At 42.7% G+C, this 20,604-nt stretch overlaps 1 protein-coding gene across 4 annotated transcripts in view; it reads left to right on the forward strand.

Moving 5' to 3' along the window:
• Positions 1-20,604, forward strand: part of Ctnnd2 (catenin delta 2) — an 843,915-nt gene that overhangs the window by 458,729 nt on the left and 364,582 nt on the right. For 3 of the 4 annotated variants that reach the window (XM_051151017.1, XM_051151020.1, XM_051151021.1), the window contains one exon: positions 15,685-15,879. In XM_051151017.1, the coding sequence (XP_051006974.1) occupies positions 15,685-15,879 (195 nt within the window). The remainder of the gene's footprint in view (positions 1-15,684; positions 15,880-20,604) is intronic. The other variant, XM_051151018.1, reaches the window with a different exon arrangement.

Consider the following 20,604-nt stretch of genomic DNA (forward strand, 5'->3'; position numbering starts at 1 on the left):
TACCGTCAGCAGATGGCTTAGGAAGAGACTCCTGGGCAGCTCTCCAAGCCAACCAGACCCCTTACATTTCCACTGGCCAGCCTCCCACCCTCCCAGGCTTTTGCACTGGAAGGCCAGTCAGTTCCTGCCTGGGATATCTGAATCTGTGGAGGAAGAGTGCATCCCTCTTCTGTGTGACAAGTACACTCAGCCCACTTGCAGGCCAGCTTGAAGGCCATTTTACCACAAACTGACCGTATTCTTCAGATACTCGGCACCTCTACTTTACAGTAGCCCCCATATTCTGACTGTCCCATTACAGGGTCCTCTCATCTGCCTTCCTTTCCCTTAGGAAAGCAGACACTTGACTCCAATGCTGGCCTTCCTGTGTGCAAGTTAGCCCAGTCTAAGTCTCCATCAGCCAATAGCCTGGAACTCACAGAAGAATCAGATCCTCCATAGCTGTATGCCACGTTTAGTAGCATCTGCATTATACGTTCTGTGCTATCTACTTTCTGTCTGATCAATGTGCAGGTAAAATAGGTGTAGGGAAACTGCTGGTTTCAGCATCCTCTTCCAGGAAGCTTATGGCTTGAGTCTTGAAACTGAGCTCGCTCTCATATTTTTTTTTTTAAAGCTTTGACTCACAGATGACAGTAGCTACCCTTCTACCGTGTCCATCTTACACCAACCCTTCCCATGAGAGTGTGCTAAACAGATTAACTTGTTAAAGAAAAGGAAGCGGCACCTTGATTTTTGACTCCACTATTATTTGAATCCCTCCAAATAATACCAATGGCTCTTTGTACTATATTTCATTTGACTGGGGAAACGTAAACGCCTAGTTGCGATCAGGAGTAGCGTTTCGGCAGGCAGCCTCTGAGTCACATTTGCTGCCCTGTTGCTCACACAGCATCCCCCAATACAAATGTAGAGATACAGTGGAGAATGAAGTCACAAGAGAGACAGAACACAGACTCCATTATCACTAAGAAGCAAATAAAAAGTTTTCTAAAAACTGGAAATTAAGAGGCAGAGCCAAGCTGGGACTTCTGAGGACTCTGAGGCATGGAACTGAAGATACCAAGGAGAAATGGAAAGCTCGTGTTCGCCCAGACCCTATGTCGGCATCCATCTCTCCGTGTATGTCCTTTCTCCTGTCAGAGTGGCTAGGGCTTACTCCAGGAGAAAATAGTATTGTCTTGACTGAACCATAGTGTGAGAGTTGGACTCCTGATTCACATGTTGGCATCCTGAGTGAGGTTCAAGTCACACAGGCACACACAGGCAGGAAGCGGGGAGGGCGGTCCCTGCTTCAACCCAGTCATTCTGAAGGAACATGGTCACCATGCGTGAGCCTAACACTTTGTCTTATATCTACATGGGGAAACCACAACTGGTGGGAAACACTTCTGTTCACGCCCATGGGACAAAGCTGCCTCTGGGTTCTTCTTCCCCAGATATGATAAATTAGCAAGGATTATAGGGGGACAAGAGAGAATTCCTGGCTTGAAAAAGACAGATTAAAATAGAAAAATAAATTATCTGTTAAGGGAAACAGATAATTGAAGGGATGCCACAGATTAAAAGAAAGAAGCAAAAACTTTATGCCTGGCATTGAAGAGGATTTAGAAAGATCTTGAATTCATTAAATAGAAACTGAATAAGCTTTGTAGAAGGAGCAGAGACTATGAAATTCCCTCTAGGATGTAAAAATATGACACATAAAACTAAAAAAAATAATTGATAGGATGACTGGGAAATATTTAAGGACATAACCCAGAAGGTAGAGAATAAAGGGATAGAAACTGAAAATGTAAGAACATTGCAAGAAGAGGCAAGAGAAGCTCAAGAGATGTGATGTGTGACTAAGGTCTCAGAAATGGAGTAGAGGAGGTAAAGTATTCAAGTCATGGGGAAGAATTCCTCAGGGCTCAGGCCTTCGTCAGAAGCACCATGTGCTAGGAATTGAAAGTGTCCCTTACTGCACATCATGAAAATTCAAAGTACCAAGATGAAAAGACCCCATGTCTCTGGAGAGAAATAAAAGACTTTACCTGACTAAGCAGTCACAATTTTGGACAACAGAGAACATGAGGTACTGCCTGAGCAGCTGAGGGAATAATTCTCAACTCCCAACCTCTACACAGCCTGCTTCTCGTCATGAAGGGGAAAAAAATATCAAACATGCTCTAACACAGAACTCCTCAGAAAATCCATCTTCTAGGGACACTGTCCTTGAAAAGCTATCATATTTGAATGATGTGTCCTAGCTAAACAAAAGTATGGCATGGGATGAAACGGTATCCAGAAATAACCCATACTGACTAGCAGAGCAGTGTCAAGAGGTCCAGAAAAAGTCCCCCAAGTAGCAGGTTAGGAAGCAAGAGAAGGACGACGCAATCCAAGTCCCAGAAGGTCTGTGCGATGTCAGAATCAAAGGACAGAAAACATGCAGTGGCACTGAGCTAGCTTTGTTGCAGACGAAGGAGAAAGAGTTGTTAAACTCCTCAGAGTTCTGTGAATCCAGAAGGCAGTGGTTGAGAGATTTAACCAGACAGATGTGTGGGCATATAGCTCCAGCCTTCCTTAGCTCTGTAACACTGTGCCATTTCACTGAAGCCAGTGGAATTTAAAGAGCACCAGGTTCATATCAGGCTTTCCGCTGGGGGCTGGGGACTCACTCACTCACGTGTGAGCAACAGTGGCAAAAGCCTTGGTGTGAGCTGAGAACATCCCACCAGTAGCGACTGGGGAGTAACGGAGGTCAGAAACAGAGCAGCTGGAGACACTTCCCAGAGAGAGAGAGAGAGAGAGAGAGAGAGAGAGAGAGAGAGAGAGAGAGAGAGAGAGAGAGAGAGAGAGAGAGATCGCTGGAGCAAGGAAGGAGAGAGAAAGTACGAACCTGAGAAGAGTATCTAGGGCAGAGAAAGCATGTAGCCCGAGGGGGCCTGAGGGAGAACCAAGCACTGCTCTCTGGGATGCAAAAATGGGGTTTCTCAGATGCTCGGCTTGCCCTGCAGGGTTAGGAAAAAGAAAAAAAAAAAAATGACAATTGCAGTCTTAAAAAGATCCTATGAGATTGCAGCCGTCTCTTGTTTAGTATGTCTACAGGTGAAACCGACTTCATAATTATGTCTTGTTACCAAGGACACCATAATGTCTGGCTCTTCAGGGCATCCAAATATACACGTCAGAACCCAGGACTTAAGACTCATGCTACCCAGAGAGTCAGAGCCAACTTGTCTAACACAGCATGGTGTGAGAAGGGATCTGATTGAGGAAAACCTAAGAGAGAGGCGTTTGGGGAGGGATGTCAAGGAAGGGTTGTTAAAGGGGGCCATCTTTGAGATCACTGTGTCACATGTACATAAGCACGGGGTGTACACGGTTTCCCACTCACGTGAATGAGTGAGCAGACAATTCATGACTCTTGGGTGGAGTGCTTTGACTACATTAGTTTGTTTTCTGCTGCTATCACAACATGCTTGAATCTGACTCCTGGCAAAGACAGAAGAGCAATTTAGGCCAAAGACTGAGATGCTTAAAGACAATCTAGAGTTTACCTCATCGATTTGGCCTCCACTGACAGCCCCTTAGGTTATGTCCCTATGTGACAGGTGAACTCAGCAGAACAGCATATGGGAAGAAAGTCACATGGAGAGACAGGAGCCTAGAGATTCAGGAGCCGTGCTTGCTCTTTCTTCTTCTTCTTCTTCTTCTTCTTCTTCTTCTTCTTCTTCTTCTTCTTCTTCTTCTTCTTCTTCTTCTTCTTCTTCTTCTTCTTTTTCTTCCACACCATTATCTCAACATCTAACCCAGGTCCCACAAGAGCTGCATCAATCACTTCCACAGGCAGCATTCTCAGTGACTGACTTGTGTCGCTGATAGGCCCTGCCTCTTAAAGACTCCACCATCACCATCAGAGAGCACCCACTCCTAGGACTGAGCTTCTACCATGTGACCTTGGAGACAAACTATACTTAAGCCATAGCAGAGCCACTTTGCAATTTTCTTTAAAGCAAGGACCAATTTTTATTTCTGAAAGAATGAATTATACAGAAATCCAAATAAGACTCTTTGCACATTACCCTAAAGGTCCCCAGGAGAATGTGAGCGAATACTGATAGCATCAAAGACTGGAGGCAAAGTGAGGGCAGATGAGAAAATTAAAGAGGAGTCAATTAAGACAGGACTGCTTCTGGGAACCGAAAAATGAACCAATTGCCAGAAAATTTCTTGTCCTCTGAGAAATAGGCTGCCTGGTGAATGAGCCCCGTGGTTTGCTGGTGCTGTAAGTGTTTCTTCAGGGCCTTGGAGAGATGGCTAGTACACTAGGCATCTGCTTGGAAATGCTCTTCTGTACAGTCTAGACTGGCAAAAAGAAACCACCAGACGGGAACAGGAAGACCCAGAAACAGGAATCTGTGTATCGCTGGGAGGCCAGGACTGCCATTTTACTGCAGTGAAAGGGCTTGATGTTGGGGTTGTTGGTGAGTTTAACTCTAAATTCAGAGATTTCTACCTGAGAATGCTTAAGTTAATGGGACTACAAGGAAAAGATAGAGTAAGCGCACATATTCACCCCAGATCAACTAAAACGGAAGTATTTAAAATCTCTATGAGCTAAACCCAATGAGGCTTTGTACCTTCATTATGGGAAGCACTGACTTTGATGCCAAGAAGAAAATCTGAATTTTTCTGGCAATCAATGGAAGCAGCAAGTGTATGTAACGTTTATTGGACTCCTAAAAGGCATTCTATAATGTCTCTTAGGCATCTGAACATTCTACCATGTCACTTCCAATAGATGCCAAGTCTTCAAATATGTTGCCTGTCTAGGGAAACAAACAAACTAGTAAGTGAAGCTGGTATAATTGGTAAATAACCATGTTTATATCAACCAAACTGTGACTACAAAGGGATACTAGGTGTGTTAGTTCAAATTCATGTTCCTGTGGTTCAAATACCTAAAATTAAAATAATAATAATAATAATAATAATAATAATAATAATAATAATAATAAACCCTTAAAACTGATAGGTTTATTTAGCTCCCAGTGTCAGGGATTTTTGCCTACTGTATCAGGGAGAGCTCAACAGACTAGCTCACCTCACACCAAACAGAGGGAAGAACAGTGAAACAGTAGGGAGGGAGCCAAGGCAAAATGTCACCCCCCCCCCCCCCGCAAGGAAGCACCTCAGCATCATGCTTCCTCAACTCTGCCTCACCTTCCACAGTTCTTCCTCCTGTGGCTCTAATGAAATCTTGAATCTCTTGGTAAATTAAACCATCCATTAGGTCAGAGCCCCCATGAGCTGATATGTCTGGAAACTAAAAAAAAAAAAAAAGCCAGAAAAGTGCTTTACTAATCTCATTGGTGGTTTTAATCCAATCAAGGTGGTAACCAAAATTAACCGTCATACAGGCTCTGCCCCAAGTGAACAAAAAATCAACAGAAAAATGGTGACTCTGTGGGACATTAAAGGCCTATAGGACTGTTTCATGGTCCTCTAGGAAATCTTGTGTCTGTCTCTCTTAGGTCTTTGATGTGATGTGTATGGATACGTATAGATCAGGCCGTGGAATACTGTAAGTTTACCAACCAAGTGAGCAGCCACAAGTGTAGGCCTGGGAGAGAAGGTTATAAAACCAGATGACACCTGCTCTGCATTATTTCTTGACCATATGCACTGCATTGCAAACCTCTCAGGAGCCCGCAGCAAGAAGAATCTAAAAAAACCTCAATAATGAGACTAAGGAGCAAGTTTTAACAAGCCATTCCAGAGAGACTTGCCAGCCATGGTTTCTGCCTGCTTGCCCTTCCTGGATGGCCCCTGAGCCCAAGGCACTGGGTCACTCCAGAGGTGGAGTCCATGGTGAGCTTCATTGTGGTAGCTTCTGACCCCACCTTAGGTCTCTGTGCACAGCCTAGCAAAGTGGTGTAAGTAGATTCAAAACAAAACAAAACAAAACAAAAAACTGTAAAAAGAAAGAAGCATACATGTCAAGAACTAGTGTAAAAACAGAAGCCAGTGTTCCTTCTCCTTAGCATGAAACATAACTTGTAAACAAACACCATAGCCACACTTACACACTTACCCATTCAAGGTATATGCTCAGCAGGTTAGACATAAAAAAAAAAAAAAAAAAAAAAAAAAAAAAAAAAATCCCGTAGCCTTCTATTTGAGTTGCTATAACAAAATTCCACAAATATCATTGTTTTTTTTTTAACAATGGACATTTGCATCTCACCAACAATTCTGAAGGGAACCCTCCTCCCAAAACAAAACAAAACCAAAATAAACAAACAAATAAAACCTAAGGCCAGGGCGGTAGTAGTAGATTGCTGTGTATAGTGAAGGTTACTTTCTGGTTGATTGAGGAAGCCTTGTTGCTGTGTTCCCTTCATGGTGGAAGGGATTTGAGAGACCTTCCTAGGGCTTGTTTTATAGAGGCCAAAAATCTCAACTGTGAGGGCTCTGTGCTATCCCTGTTTAGTACCTTGAGGAAACTGAACTTGAGAATTTGTGGAAGACACAGAGGATCACAGTCTTCGATTAACTTGTTGCTGTCACATGCTGACAAATAGCCCCACTTTGTCTGACGATGCTTGGTCACATTTGCTCCCTTGTGGAACTTTCTATCCTAGAGAAGCATCACTTATACCATAGGCTGTTCTTCTCAAATAACTGACGGCTCGTCTATATCTTTTATGATAGGGACGTCTAAAAAGGGGATGGGAGAATTTAGGTAGACATCGGTGCCCTTTATGTATGCTATGAAGAAGGTAATGTTTTAACAAGGGTGGCTGGCACTCAAACGACAATGATACTCAATCTAGAAATTAATTGAGCTTTAAAGTACACATGCCAATAAACGCATACTAAAACTTTTTAGAAAAGAATAAAACCCGGAAGCTAAATTCTCCTGGAAACTGCCTATTTTGCAGTATATTTCCTGTCTTCTCGAAGCCTCTTTATATACAAAACTCCCTATGAGAGAAATTACAAAAATTAATTAAACATCGATACATAAAAAAGGTTATAAAATGTAAGCAAAGGATAATCTACAAGGTCTATGTCTGGCATTTTCTCTTTGTAACTCTTGTTGTAAGTTAATGAGTCTTTTTCTTTTAGAACGCCACAAACCCTTTTTTTCTGCTAGTAAAACTATGGAAAAGATGTCAGAGAGAATGCACACTTGCATGTTTTTGAAGCTTAGCGTCTATCTTAAAGGAAGTTTGTACAGCCTATGCACGTTACATTGAAATCAACCTAACTAAAAGACTTTCATTTAACATACAGGACATAAGCCATCTCTAGTCACATATTTTTAAAATTAATTCTAGCACTTGGGAGGCAGAGGCTGGTAGATTTCTGAGTTCAAGGCCAGCCTGGTCTCAATAGTGAGCTTCAGGTCAGCCAAGGGCTACACAGTGAAGCCTTGTTTCAAAAATCTCACAAAGAAAACAAACACAGATGTGATTTCTAGAAGCACCCATCTGCTGCCTTTCCCTTTTGTTGAGGTAACTCTTCTCCTTTCCACTCTGAGAATTTCCTCTGTGGCGTGAGGCAAAAGCCACAGAGCCCCAAAGGGAGACAGCTTTGTCCCCCCTGGCACTCTGTATAACTAATAAAAGTTGTCTTGAAGTCCTAGCCTGCCTGTGCCGCTTAGATACAGACGTGTACCAGGCCCACCTTGCTCTGGATCCTCTCCATGGAAACACCCAGGATTGTCCATAGTAACGAAGTCTGGAAGCCTAGTGATGCAGGTGCACTGTCCAAGAAGGCACTGGTGAGATATTCAGAAGCAGCTGTTGAGAAATAAAATGGCGCTCATGAGTTTTATGCCCCTTGATGATGAAGACGAGAAAGCTTGTGTGTAATAAGGCTGACCGTTGAGAACTCCGTGCAGTGACTAATTGATAAGTTACCAAATCATACATTGCTTTCATCAGTGGTTATCAGGACAGTGAGAAGGTAGCTGTGAGCCAAACTTGTGGTCCATGATGGCCAAAAAACAAAACAAAACATATTTTGAAGGAAATTATAACTACAAGGCCCCTCTCAGGTAAAAGTTAAATTTCATGTGCTAAACTTCTTTTGCTTGCAGATGCTCAAACGTTTTAGTTACAAGTGTGAATCTAATTGTGTTGCCCTACGTAAAAGTATAAAAATTCAACTCTCCCTGCCCTTGCCAGGAAAGGTTTGAGGTGCCTGAAGCTCCTTCTGCCAGGCTGAGTCTCAGGCTGTTTTGGGCAGATGCTGGAGAATGCATAGAACACTCATGCTCATGGCTCATGGCTGACTCTTCTGAACCCACAGCCCCAAAGTAGAGACGCCTCAAATCTTTGTATTCCCGCATATCCCACTCTTTTATCAAAGAACTGCAGGAGGGAAGGAGGTGAGGAGTGAGGTGGAGATGGGGAGCAGGGTGTGTGTGTGTGTGTGTGTGTGTGTGTGTGTGTGTGTGTGTGTGTGTGTGTGTGTGTGTAAGCCCAATGTCTATATTTGGCCACTACCTGTCAGGTCCCAGGGTTTCCCAGAAAGATGCTAATTGAAGCACAGAATAAGACAAGCTTAGGGCAAAGCCCATATCCTCTTCTCCTTCCCATCTCCGAGTCTCAAAGGCATTGCTTGCTTTCCCTGAAAGCACCAGAAACTAAACCCCCTCTAAGAGCCGCTATAAATATCCACTGAGGAATAGATAGTCCTGCAGCTGTTTTGACTCCCAGCTTAGGGGAACTACGAAAGGCCAAGGCTAGGATTTGCACTGAAGATCCTACAGCTTTCCTCAAATCTACAGTGCCCATTGAAACCAAGTTGCTTTTCAGAAGCATCCAGATACCATACTGTTCTGTTCACTGGGCTTCTGAGGTCCTTGTCCGGAGCGGACCTCCTGCATAAATCCTCTCTGCTGTCTCAGAAGAAAATGCTGCATAGATCCCTCTACTCACTCACCCTTCCCCCCAGGGGGTGTGAGGGAGAAGTACTATTTGTGCTTACAAAGAAATTGGAAGATCAAGGAACTTTTGTTTGACAGGAAGTGTGCGTTGAGACCGTGCAGGGAACCTAGGCCCCTTCAGAGCCACATCAAAATCAATATAACCTCCACAAATGTGTTCCAGCCCATCCAGATGTAAAAAGCCTGACTGATAAAAAAGATGAACCCTTTTTCCCCCCTCCTAGAAATGACTCTTCCCCCACTTACGCTTTTTATTAACTCTCTGGGTAGCCCAAGGAAGAGTCAAAAAAGTCATCTGTGGCTCTGGTGTAGAGCTGGCCAAGGGGAGCCATGCAGCAGCCACAAGATGTGTCATCATAGTCCCCAGGGCATGAGCATACAGAGCTAGGCTGTTGGGAACCCGCCAAAGTCCACCTGTGTGGCCGGCATCCAGCTACTCTCTGCCCTGTGTTTTTGTTGAGGCTCAGAAAGGCAGAGATTGTCACATTGATGTCTCTGCTCTAGGAATCAAGATGGGTTCCTAAGTTGAACTCTTCCAGTGATCAGATAGGCTTTCACTGCTAGAGCAATAGACCCTGCCTTCTCAATCGGTAGCTGGAGTTTCCTTGAGAGGCTATTAAGACACCCAACCTCAGGCCCTCAGAAGTGCTGAGGGAGAACCTGAATTTCCATCAGGCCGTTCTTACACATGGTATGCTGAGAAACAAATACCTGGCTTGTACCTGCGCCTGAAGAATACTGGCTTCAGGAACAGGTGCCCCAGCACCACTGTTTGCCTGGTGTGTGTGCCTCAGCAGGGGTATTTTAGACAGTGCACCACACATTTCACAGTGGAAAGTGAAAAGGTGACAGTCAAACAGCCCATCTTAAGAACACAGTGCTATCACAGGTCACACTGTTTGTGTGTCCTGTCACTCCTGCTCTGCAAAAGGCTGCCTGCCACAGAAAGGATCCAACAAAGGAAATCTATTTTCCTGAAAGTTAGGAAGGAATGCATGGGCTGAGACAGAAGGGACAAAAGCAAAAGACCTCGGCTTTACAGGAGACTAGATCGCATAGACTGTGCTGTGGAGACCAGTGATTTTGGCCAATGATTTTTTTATTTTTTTAGTTTTGTCATAAAATGCTTGAATCACAATTGGTGACAATATTCATTTGGGAAAGGGGCTGATAGGGTATAGTAATTACAGAGTGTTGTATTAGATAGTTTATCAAGAAAGTGATGGGGGGAAAACCCTGCCACTTTGTACACCTCCACAGGTTCCACAAGTGTCTAAGGCCTCTATGGTAGTGGCAAAGCTGTATTACATGTAGAATATAAAACTCTACTAGTTGTGAGAGAGAGGTATTAGGAAGGTACTTTTTCTTCCAAAAACCAAGTTATCATGGAATAGTTTTATATCATTACATTGAAATTATTAGCTTACAATGCAATTTTCTCATGGAATACATATGAATTAATAATTTCTCGCAAACATTGGTCTGAAATATGGCTCTTGATCTACTTGCAAAATGTATCCATACAGTTTTGCATTTATAACACATTGTCAAGGGAATCCAATGAATTGATGTTCATTTGCAAATAAAATTTGGTGCATGAATTTAACTCAGATGATGTGAAGATTAGTCTGGAATTCTTTAAACACTAAGACTAAGTTTTCAATTAGCATAGGAGTAGGAAATAAACTTTGGAAATTCGACTTGAACTAAAAGACAAATTCAACCTATACTTCTACAACGGATAGCTTCGTTTCTAGGATCTCGAGGTCAGTGGCCCTGATACCAGCTGCTGTAACGTCATCAGGTGCAGAGACTTGTGCACACAGCCTCTTGTTTTCCAGGCTGCCCGCTGTCTGTTCTTCAGTTTTATACATATGAGGCAACGAGTGTTGAGAGTGTTTTAGTGGTCTGTCTTGTTTCCTTACAGTGTTTAGAATCAGATCTGGGGTATAATTCATGTCTAACTTCAGCTTTGCTCTGCAAAATGGACACAGTAGAAACTGTACAATGTTTTTAAAAGGACGATTTCTGTTTACATCAAAGTTTTTTGGTGTTTGTTGTTGTTTTCGGTTTTTTGCATTTTTTATTAATTAAACATGTTTTATTTTTTACATATACCTTTATATTATTACACACATATACACATATAAACTACCTATAGCAAGAAGACCCATGACACAATCAGAAATTATATAAATGTTACATTCTTAGTGGTTTGGATATTTGTATTTGGCAGCCTTGAAGAAAATATCTTTCCTATCTTGGTGCATCTAAATTTCTGAATGTAAATCAATCTCCATCACATCTTGTCATTATCAACTTAAAACACCTATCTAGACCTAAAAACATCTTAACCCATAAACAACTAAACTTCATCGTTAAACTAAGCTACCTGGTCTTCAACTCCATCAGAGACTTGAGAAGGAATAAACTTGATTACTTGAGTATGCCAGGAGTGCACGTTAGTAGCTTTCCAAATGAGAAGATGACAGAGACAGTTTGCCACCAGAATAGTTACCCAAAACTCTCTATAATGTTGGGACATCTTCTTTAGCCTTCTAGCCCAATATATCTGACAGACATATTTGTGAGGCAGGAACTATTGAGGACTTGCTTACCCTGTCTTGGCAGAGTTTGGCCATTGACTCTGCCTGCATCCAAGCTTGCCCTTTTTTAGACAGAAATCTGTCTGTAGTAGAAATGACATTTTGCCCAGTGGCTTGTTTGCCTCATTTGAAGCCATCTCCATAAGGAGGTTCTTTGATGCTCATCATCCTCTTTGAGGTAGGCTGGGTGTTAACAGGAGTTAACCTGTCTCATTGTCAGCGAATCTTTAAAAAATAAAAACATTTTAAATGCCATATTCTGCATGTCCCTGAGGTTTTTGAAGACCTTATCTAACTAGGGTCAACATGCCAAATCCACCGTTCCTGAGCATCATGAGCCGGTGTGCCAACCTTCTCCACAATGTGAGTGGCAGCCATGGAATAATGGGGGTAATTGAGAAACATAGAAGTATGAAGTCCTGGGCCCCCCAGTCCTACAGATTACCCCACCTCTCCCAGGCCCTAGCATCCTAGCATAGAACTGAACTTTTCTTCCCAACCTCTGCCAAGCAGTCAAGTGTTCTGACCCAACCCTAAGCACCCATGAGAAGATAGCTGGTGCCACAGAGGTAGTTGTGGTAGAGCTGCCTTACCCCAGTACTGTGTCAGCCTGAAGGCTCTCTCTTGGGGCGTCACCTCAGGGAGCCATGGCCTGCACAGAGCACACATGGCAGACACACCATAGCCATTGTGTATCACTGAGTTGGCATCTATACATTACACTTGCATTCCAGTTGTGAGTCTTCAAACATGTTCTCAGAAATAGTGTATGTTACAATTGCTAGTTACTGAGTTCTGTGGCCCCTGGATTGGTTTGAGAAATACAAAGAGCAGAGACATATGGTAGAATTGAAATCTGAATACTGAATGATTGCATAAGTTCTAAAATGATGTGTATTGGCATTATCCTTGCAAAAGTATGTCTCTGCAACAGCAGTGAAAACTATCAATGCAATTGATCTGGTATTTTCTTTGCTCCATCATGCTTTGATTGCATTTTGCTGCTTTTTAGCTCTGAGCTCCTAGGCTTTGTTAAGGTCAAGTTCCCAGAACTGTTTGCTACCAACATAATTGGTAAGGGCACTTGCCCTTGACATTGGTGACATTTTAGACCCAGTCAGAAATTTCCCAGCATGTTTCTTCTTATAATAGCATAGTTCCTGTTCCTGGGAAAGAGATAAGTGCTCATGAGTAGTGTTTAGCATCCTTTATGGTGCTTAGAACTTACTGTCAAGTAGACTGTAATGATGAAAGGAAATTTCTATCAAAGGAAAGTACACTTTGTTTGAATCAGGAGATATATAAAGCACCAAGTGAGATTTTGGTGCATATTCCTAGAATTGGTAAATCTTTTCCTTCATATGGGCCAAAACAAAATAGATATTTATATGCATCTGATGATCCGTATTCCCCCTGAGCAAGGCCAGTAAAAACTGATTTTAACTTGCTTCTTTAGTCGCTCTTCTGTTCCACTGTCCTTTTCGTTTGTCTAGATAATATCTGTGTCTACTCATAAGGCCTTGAAACCTGACCGCAATGGATAAAAAAAAGCATAAACAGTGTTTTTTGAATAAGACTTTCACAATGCTCTATATACAAGTTAAATATGGAACTTATTTTGCACAACTCTTCTCATGGGAAAACACTGAAAGCTGTTATTATTCCTAATGATAGTCTAATATTTGATAAGGTCACTATTGTGTTTTTTGGTTACCATTTGCATTTTTTTATTGTTTGAGAATTTCAATGTGCACACAATGCATTAGATACATCTCCTTCCCTCCAGCTCTCCTTTATCTTCCTACCACTAGTCCCTCCGATGTTCATAGGTTCTCTTTCATTTTCTTTCGAGCCCACTGAACTCACTTCATGCTTTCAGTAGGTTCAGGGTGTAGAGCCATCTACTGGACTAGATTATCTCCCCAGGGCCCACACTCCTGAAGAAAACAGAATCTCTCTTACCTAATAACCATAGATTGCCAACACCTCCTCAGCCAGAGACAAGACTTCTATAACACCTCCCTACTCCAGGCTTGGATTGTGTCTGCCTTGATCTTCTGTCGGTGTTGTACATGCTGTCACATCTATTGTGTGTTCATAAGTGCAGTTAACCTATTGATTCTAGAAATTACTGTTTCACTATAGTCATCTTCTGCTTCTTGCCCCTACAGTCTCTGCCTCCTCTTCAATTGTGAGCCCTGAGCCTTGGGAGGAGAGGGTGTGGTATAGGCATCCCATTTAGGACTGAGCACTCTGTAGTTTCCTATTGTTTTCACATAGACCAGTCTCTGTGTAATATCATCACACTGAAAGTATGGTGTCCATAATGGCAGGCTTCATGCTAAGATACTGGCTCCTTGCTTAGCACCCAGATTTTTAAATGATGAATAGTACCAATAAACAAATTCCAAGAAGCATTTGTACACACATCTGAAAGTCACCACCAAAGTTCAGTATCAATCCGCATTGTCCATCAGTAGGTAGGACTGGTTCTTTTTTTGAGACTCAGAGAAAAGAAATGATGATTAAAGTTAGCACTCTGACTCCTCTAGCAATGTTTAATTTTATTCAATCATATAACATTAGAAGAAAATATATGTCTCCCTGTATTTTAGACTTTGGGGATCTCAGCAATATAAACTGAGGCCAGGAGGAAGAGTTGACAACAGGAACTCAAAGCATACTCTACTTAAGTATATTCCTGGGAAACCTTAAGCTTGAGATTCAATGGGGTGCTGGCATTTGGGAAATCACATGCCATGAACCTAATTATACAAAACAGTTATTTCCAGTCTATCGTTCATCACAACTGTAGCTAAATCAGAGATTATTTAATTATCAACAAAGGGAAAGAGCTCACCTGCCCTGATCCTTCCCTTCCAGAAGAAAGCACCAGTGCTTTTATGTTATTTATTTTTTGGAACTAAAATATGATCACATCATCTCCCCCTTTTCGTCCTTCCCTCCAGTCCTTCCAATGCAGTCCCCTGCCCCCTAGGAATGAGCTCCAACCCATGCTATGGAAAGGCATTTATCAATTCATTCCCACGATGGCTGGTGGGTTTCAGTTTGGGGGGTGTGGGTGAATGGTCAGTCCGGGAACAGACTGCAGTCCCCGTTGGTTCTGATGTGTGTTCTCTGCTCACACGGCACTCCTCCATGCTGCCGTAGGTCCTTCTAGTGACTCCATTGCCCTGACATGTCTTCTCTTGATATTGGCTCTAAATCCGTGTCTCATTTACTGTTGGCCAGTACAACTAATGTAAATACATTTCCTGGTGTGGCTGGTCTCTTTCCTTCAGAAATTTCCTCATGGTTCCCTGCTTTGTAGCCTTGCTCCCCAGTAGCACATTTTCCAGGCTATGCAGGGAGTCTTGTGGATAAGGATTCACAAATTCTAAAAATCCAAACCACTTATAACCATGATGTGCACAGAAGCCCACTTGTGAAAAGCATTTGTACATTGTTCAAAGGGAGGCAGAATAAGTGTCAAGGCTCCAGGTGGTTAGCCAGAGGAAAGGGAAGTGGGATGCAGAATCTTGTCCATAAAGATCTGCTTCTCTCAGGAATAGGGCCTGCTGGGAGTCCACTTTGACGCATCCGTTGTCCAGGACAAGACCTGCCGATGGCAGCAATTTCTCGTGCAGTTTCTAGGAGTGAGCATTGGCAGTGAATGGGAGCTATGCATTTGCTCTCCGTTTAGAATAATTTCCATTGTACTAAGTGGAAAGGTGCATGGACTTTGAAGATTGTCTCTCTGCCTGACGCCTTGGGTGAAGAGGCAGGTTACATTCATTAGGCCATGAGGAAGAAATATGTTTCAGTGGTCCTATCTGGTGTGGCTTTATTTGAGAAACCCCAGCGTCTGTCCTCTGGTAACATCAACTTTGGGAGCAGAGGGAGACAGCTGGATGGCGTGATAAACTGATTAGCCTGACATTTTGCTGCCATTTGGTGTTTTTTGTGTGAGTTTTTTGTTGTTGTTGTTGTTTTTGTTGTTGTTGTTTTTTGTTTGTTTGTTTGTTTGTAGATTTCAATCACTATGCCCTTCCATTCAAATATCCTTGGATAAAATACTGTTTGGTTTGGATATTGGCTGAGTATTAATGTGCCCATGTTCATTTATTTCAGCAGGGTCCCGAGCCTCATACAGCAGCCAGCATGGGCACCTGGGCCCTGAGCTGCGGGCCCTGCAGTCCCCAGAGCACCACATAGACCCCATCTATGAAGACCGTGTCTATCAGAAACCCCCTATGAGGAGTCTCAGCCAGAGCCAGGGGGACCCTCTGCCGCCAGCACACACCGGAACCTTCCGCACGAGTACAGGTGTGTATTAGGGGTACATTCAGCATTCAGGCCTGCCCACTGGGCATGGGGGACATAGACCTCAATAGCATCAATGAAAGCTGTGTGTGTGAGTTGTGTGTGTCTGTGTGTCTGTGTGTGTGTGGTGTGTGTGTCTGTGTATATGGGATATATCTGTGTGTGTGATGTATGCATGGGTGTGTGGGGGAGCGTGTGGAATGTTTGTATATGTCTGTGAGTGTCTGTGTGTGTGTGTGGTGTGTGTGTGTGGTGTGTGTGTGGGGTGTATCTGTGTTTGTGGTATCTGTGTGTGTGATGTATGCATGTGTGTGTGTGGGGTGTGTGGAATGTGTTTGTGTGTGTGTGTGTGTGTGTGTGTGTGTGTGTGTGTGTGAGTGGGGATTGGGGGGTGTCCGTGTGGTGTGTGTGTGTATGGTGTGTGTGTGTTTGTGTGTGTATGGTATGTGTGTATGTGTGTGTGATGTCTGTGTGTGGTATATGTATATGTGTGTATGTGTGTGGTGTGTACATGTGTATGGTATCTGTGTGTGTGACATGTGTGGTGTGTGTATGTATGTTTGGTATCTATGGTGTGTGTGTGTGTGTGTGTGTGTCTGTGTGTCTGTGTGTCTGTGTGTATTTACTATCAAGCCTTATGACCTGCTTCTTTCATCATTATCTTTGATTTTGATGATGACTGAAAGAGAGTGAAACTCCAACTTAGCTACCTAGTTATACTATGAGTGATGGAAGTACAAGGGAATTATAAAGTTATTTTATCAAGTAGAAAAAAAAACAAAAAGAAAGCATGATTGATGTTTTCTTTGCCTTTGGTTGTTTACTTAATGAATATAAGTGCTCCACAAAAGCAATCAGTACCCCTGTCATAAAATGTAGGTGTATTATTATGGTAAGTCATTTTTAATGAAGTAGTCTACCTTTTAGCAAGCTTGAGGATCAAAATATTTGTGAAAAGTATGACATATTTTGAAAGATGGACTTAGCATGTGTTTCATACACACTAATAGACTAAACCATTCAGAATTGTTATTTAAGTGCTGGAATTTGACAATTGCTGATAACCTAGTCAACTGTGTAGCTCTGTAGGATTAAATATGTATTTTTAAGTTGTACATAGCCACAGGACACATGGAGAAAAACAAGTGTTTCCTCTGACCTGTAGCCATTCACAAAATAGTCCAAGGTTATGATTATATTCCTAATGACACTGACCTTAATAATAAAAAATACAGGAAAATTAGACACATGTTGAGAGGTACGCTTATGGTAAAACCTCATGCTGCCGGGTAAGCAGCAGAGATGGCTCTGTTGGTTGGTTAACTGCTTGCCCCTTCCCTGCCCCACATGCTGCAATCAACAGCGGAGGCACAGCATAGCTGGCCTTCCCTTAGAAGCTCAGCCCAGCCCTCTGTAACCTCAGCAAATTGTAACTTCTCCTGACCGCTAAGTACGGTGCAGTGATTTTGTTCAGCTGCATGTGATGCTGAATTACAGGTTTTGAAGTCAAGGGAAGCTGCTCTGGTAGTTGATTTTGGATATTTACATTTCACTGTTCCACTGTGTCAAAAGACGAAAGGCTCAGTGTCTTCCTTATTTGTGACATCGCAAATGCCATCTAATATTAATAATATATACTTAGATTTAGATAAGAAAGGACACTGATTTATCCTTGTCAGTTCTCTGACCCTCAGCCTGCTACATCTGCTGCTCCCTGGAGTTAGGCCACTTGAATATTTATTTGTTTTTTTCTTTTTTGCAAATTATCAATTAAGATTATTTTATTTTCATGTGTACTCCTTGTGGTGAAAAAAAGGTGTCAACCTCAGTGGCATTCATTAAACACTTATTTTGAATAAATACAGACAATAAAAGAACGTTATTGAGCCTTTGTTATATATGCCTTTAGGATTGTATCTTGTTAGTAAATTTTTGGAGGATTATTTAAAAATTAGCTATGATAACCTGCTGTGCACCTACTTCACATTCTAAGCAGTAGAAGGTGCTCATGCATAAATAAAAGGGAGTCATTTCCATCAGTTACTTTTCTATTACTGTGACAAAATACCCACACAGGGTAACAGCTTAGAAGAGAGCAGGATTCATGCTACCTTACCATGATAAGGACGCAGGACAGGAGGCAGGCCTAGGGCAGGGACAGGAAGCAGTTGATCGCACTTCCACACACAGGAAGTGAAGAGCAAGAACAGGAAGTAGGGCAAGGCTATAAACTCTCAAAGCCTACCCACGGTGACACACTGTCTCCAGCAAGGTTGTATATCCCAAAGGTCCCATAACCTCCCAAACACTACCCACTGGGAACCAAGTGTTAAAACCCATGAGCCTAACAGTAGTATTTCTCACTCAGATGGCTCACTGTAATATTTTCTAAGCCTGCGATAGCCAGACAGTGGCCCATGGGCCAAATCCAGATTGCCACTTCATTTAGTAACACTCAAGAGCTAAGATTGATTTTTTAAGACTGTCCAAATGACTGGGGGAAAAAAGTAAAAGATGAAAAATCTTTTCTGATACGTGACAATAGCACAAGAGTTAGTTTAGTGTGCATGAATAAAGCTATAGGTCGCACCCACACCCTTACCTTTCAGGGTCCCCTACAGTTGCTTTGGCACTGCAGAAGCAGCAGTGTGAGAGACTGTGACAGGCACCATACAGTTCAAAGAACCTGGCCTTTTGCAGAATGTTTGCAACCCTATTCCCAGACACCAATGGCGAGCCATCTGGAGCAAAGGAATGCTATGCTTTTGTTCTTCTTTTGAGGGGAACCAACAGCCTCCCCAGAGTGCTTCAAAGAATCCTATTACAATAACAACCACAACAGAGACCGGCCGAGATGTGGGAGTCGGAGGTCTAACACCTTATGCCAGCTGGCACGGTGGAACTTTGACATAGTTTTGGGCAAGTGTGATGATTCACACAATGCTACGAACATTTTTTTTAAAGTGCATGGAGAGAAGACAGAGAAAGGCAAGCTACAAGCTTCCAGACACAGGCTCTCAAGCCGCCCCACTCAGGAGGCCTTGTGCTTGCATCTGGCCGGCTGACCTCACAGTTTTCTAACCCCAGGGCCCACTCCTTTAGAGCCCGAATGTCTGAGATGATACCTTAGCGTACATGTTTATTTCACTCATATACTAAAAGCATACAACAACAACAACAAAAATAATAGTATTAAATTATCTATTACAGCATATACCTAAAAAATGTAAAGTATTATAAATAGAGGTCAAAAATAATGACCGAATTGCTGTAAGGAAATATTCTAAGATTGCCTCTCTGCATCTGGGGCTGTTTTATTCATATTTCCTGTTTGGTACCCACCAGAGCAAGAATAGAGACCTGCAGGAGAAGGAGTCATATTCTAATGAGGCCCTTAGATTTGAGGTACTTTTGGTCACCATCCTCAGTAAAGATGGATGGCTAAGGTGACATGAGCAAGCAGCCTTATCTTCATGCCTTTCAGTGGCAGGGAACCAGCTATGTAGCTCGTTCATTTCTCTTCCCCAAACGTGTCAGACAGTGAATGCTGCAGCAACACAGAAAGCCCACCACTCTCCTTCACTGCACCTACTCTTGGCAATAAACATGAGGGAAAGGTGCGTTAACAACTAGGGAATGAATAGTTGGTGCTGAGAGGCAAGGGTAAGGTCTTAAGCCCATGGCTAGATCGTACATGGATACTTTCAGAGACATTCCTTAGTGCATTGAGTATGGTTACGAATCCTGTGGCTGGGGCACATTTTAATGCTCATCCCATACATTGTGAGGTCGACGTGGAGATGTGGAATCCAAAGACACAAAAGGTTGCTTGGAGTCAGTCTTTGAAATGGCACACCTAGGCTGTCTTGTCCTAGATCCTGGTCTTGTTTGACCTCATGTTTTAAAATACCATTTGCAAGCAACATAGATTTATTTCCATCCATGGAGCTTAAATGGCTTTAGACAGTCAATTATTAAAGTCGTATCTGCTACCACCCACTGTTTGTTTGAGGTACTGCCTTAATCCAGTGTGGCTCGCAGGCTACTGATTATCTTTCCACACATTTCATCTCATGTAGTTTCCTAAAATAGAAGAAATTGTCCAACAAAGGATGGGAATATCTGAAAGGTCAATGCCATGGATCTGTTTTCAACCTGTTTGGTCTCCCAAGCATCATACTAAGTCCATGGCAACTGTCTCCTGCTCTTCCCTCTTACATGCTGACCTCGTTTCTGTGCCCCCAAGGTGCCTGACTACAGCTAAGCTCAATAATAAGCCACTCTTGAGTAGAGAGATTTGTAGGGAGATAACTGCACAAACAAACAACCACCACAAGCTGCCTGCAGAGGTTGAAGGTAAGGCAGTTTAAGGCTCTACAAGCTTCTCCATCACAGCGGATGTCTGGACTGTCTTCTTGTGCTCACTCACCACTATCATTTTTCTGCTTCTTCCCAACTTCCGTTCTCTCTTTCCTTCCTTCTCCACTTTCGAACAGAAGCCACCAGTGTCAGTTACTTTGACATGGGGACTGTCTCAGATACCAGCTTAGACGGTGCCACCTTTCTCCTTTCCATGTATTCAAAAAGTCCCTTGAACTCCCAAGCCATGCATGGGCTACTTAACCTTCATGTGATTGACCTCACGGAGTATTAGAAAGCCCGTGTCCTCCTCACACAACAGTTCACTTCTCACATTGGAATTGTTTGGATTCCACAAAGCTAAGTAGA

The sequence above is a fragment of the Acomys russatus genome, chromosome 9, assembly GCF_903995435.1.
Source record: "Acomys russatus chromosome 9, mAcoRus1.1, whole genome shotgun sequence".
NCBI lineage: Eukaryota > Metazoa > Chordata > Mammalia > Rodentia > Muridae > Acomys > Acomys russatus.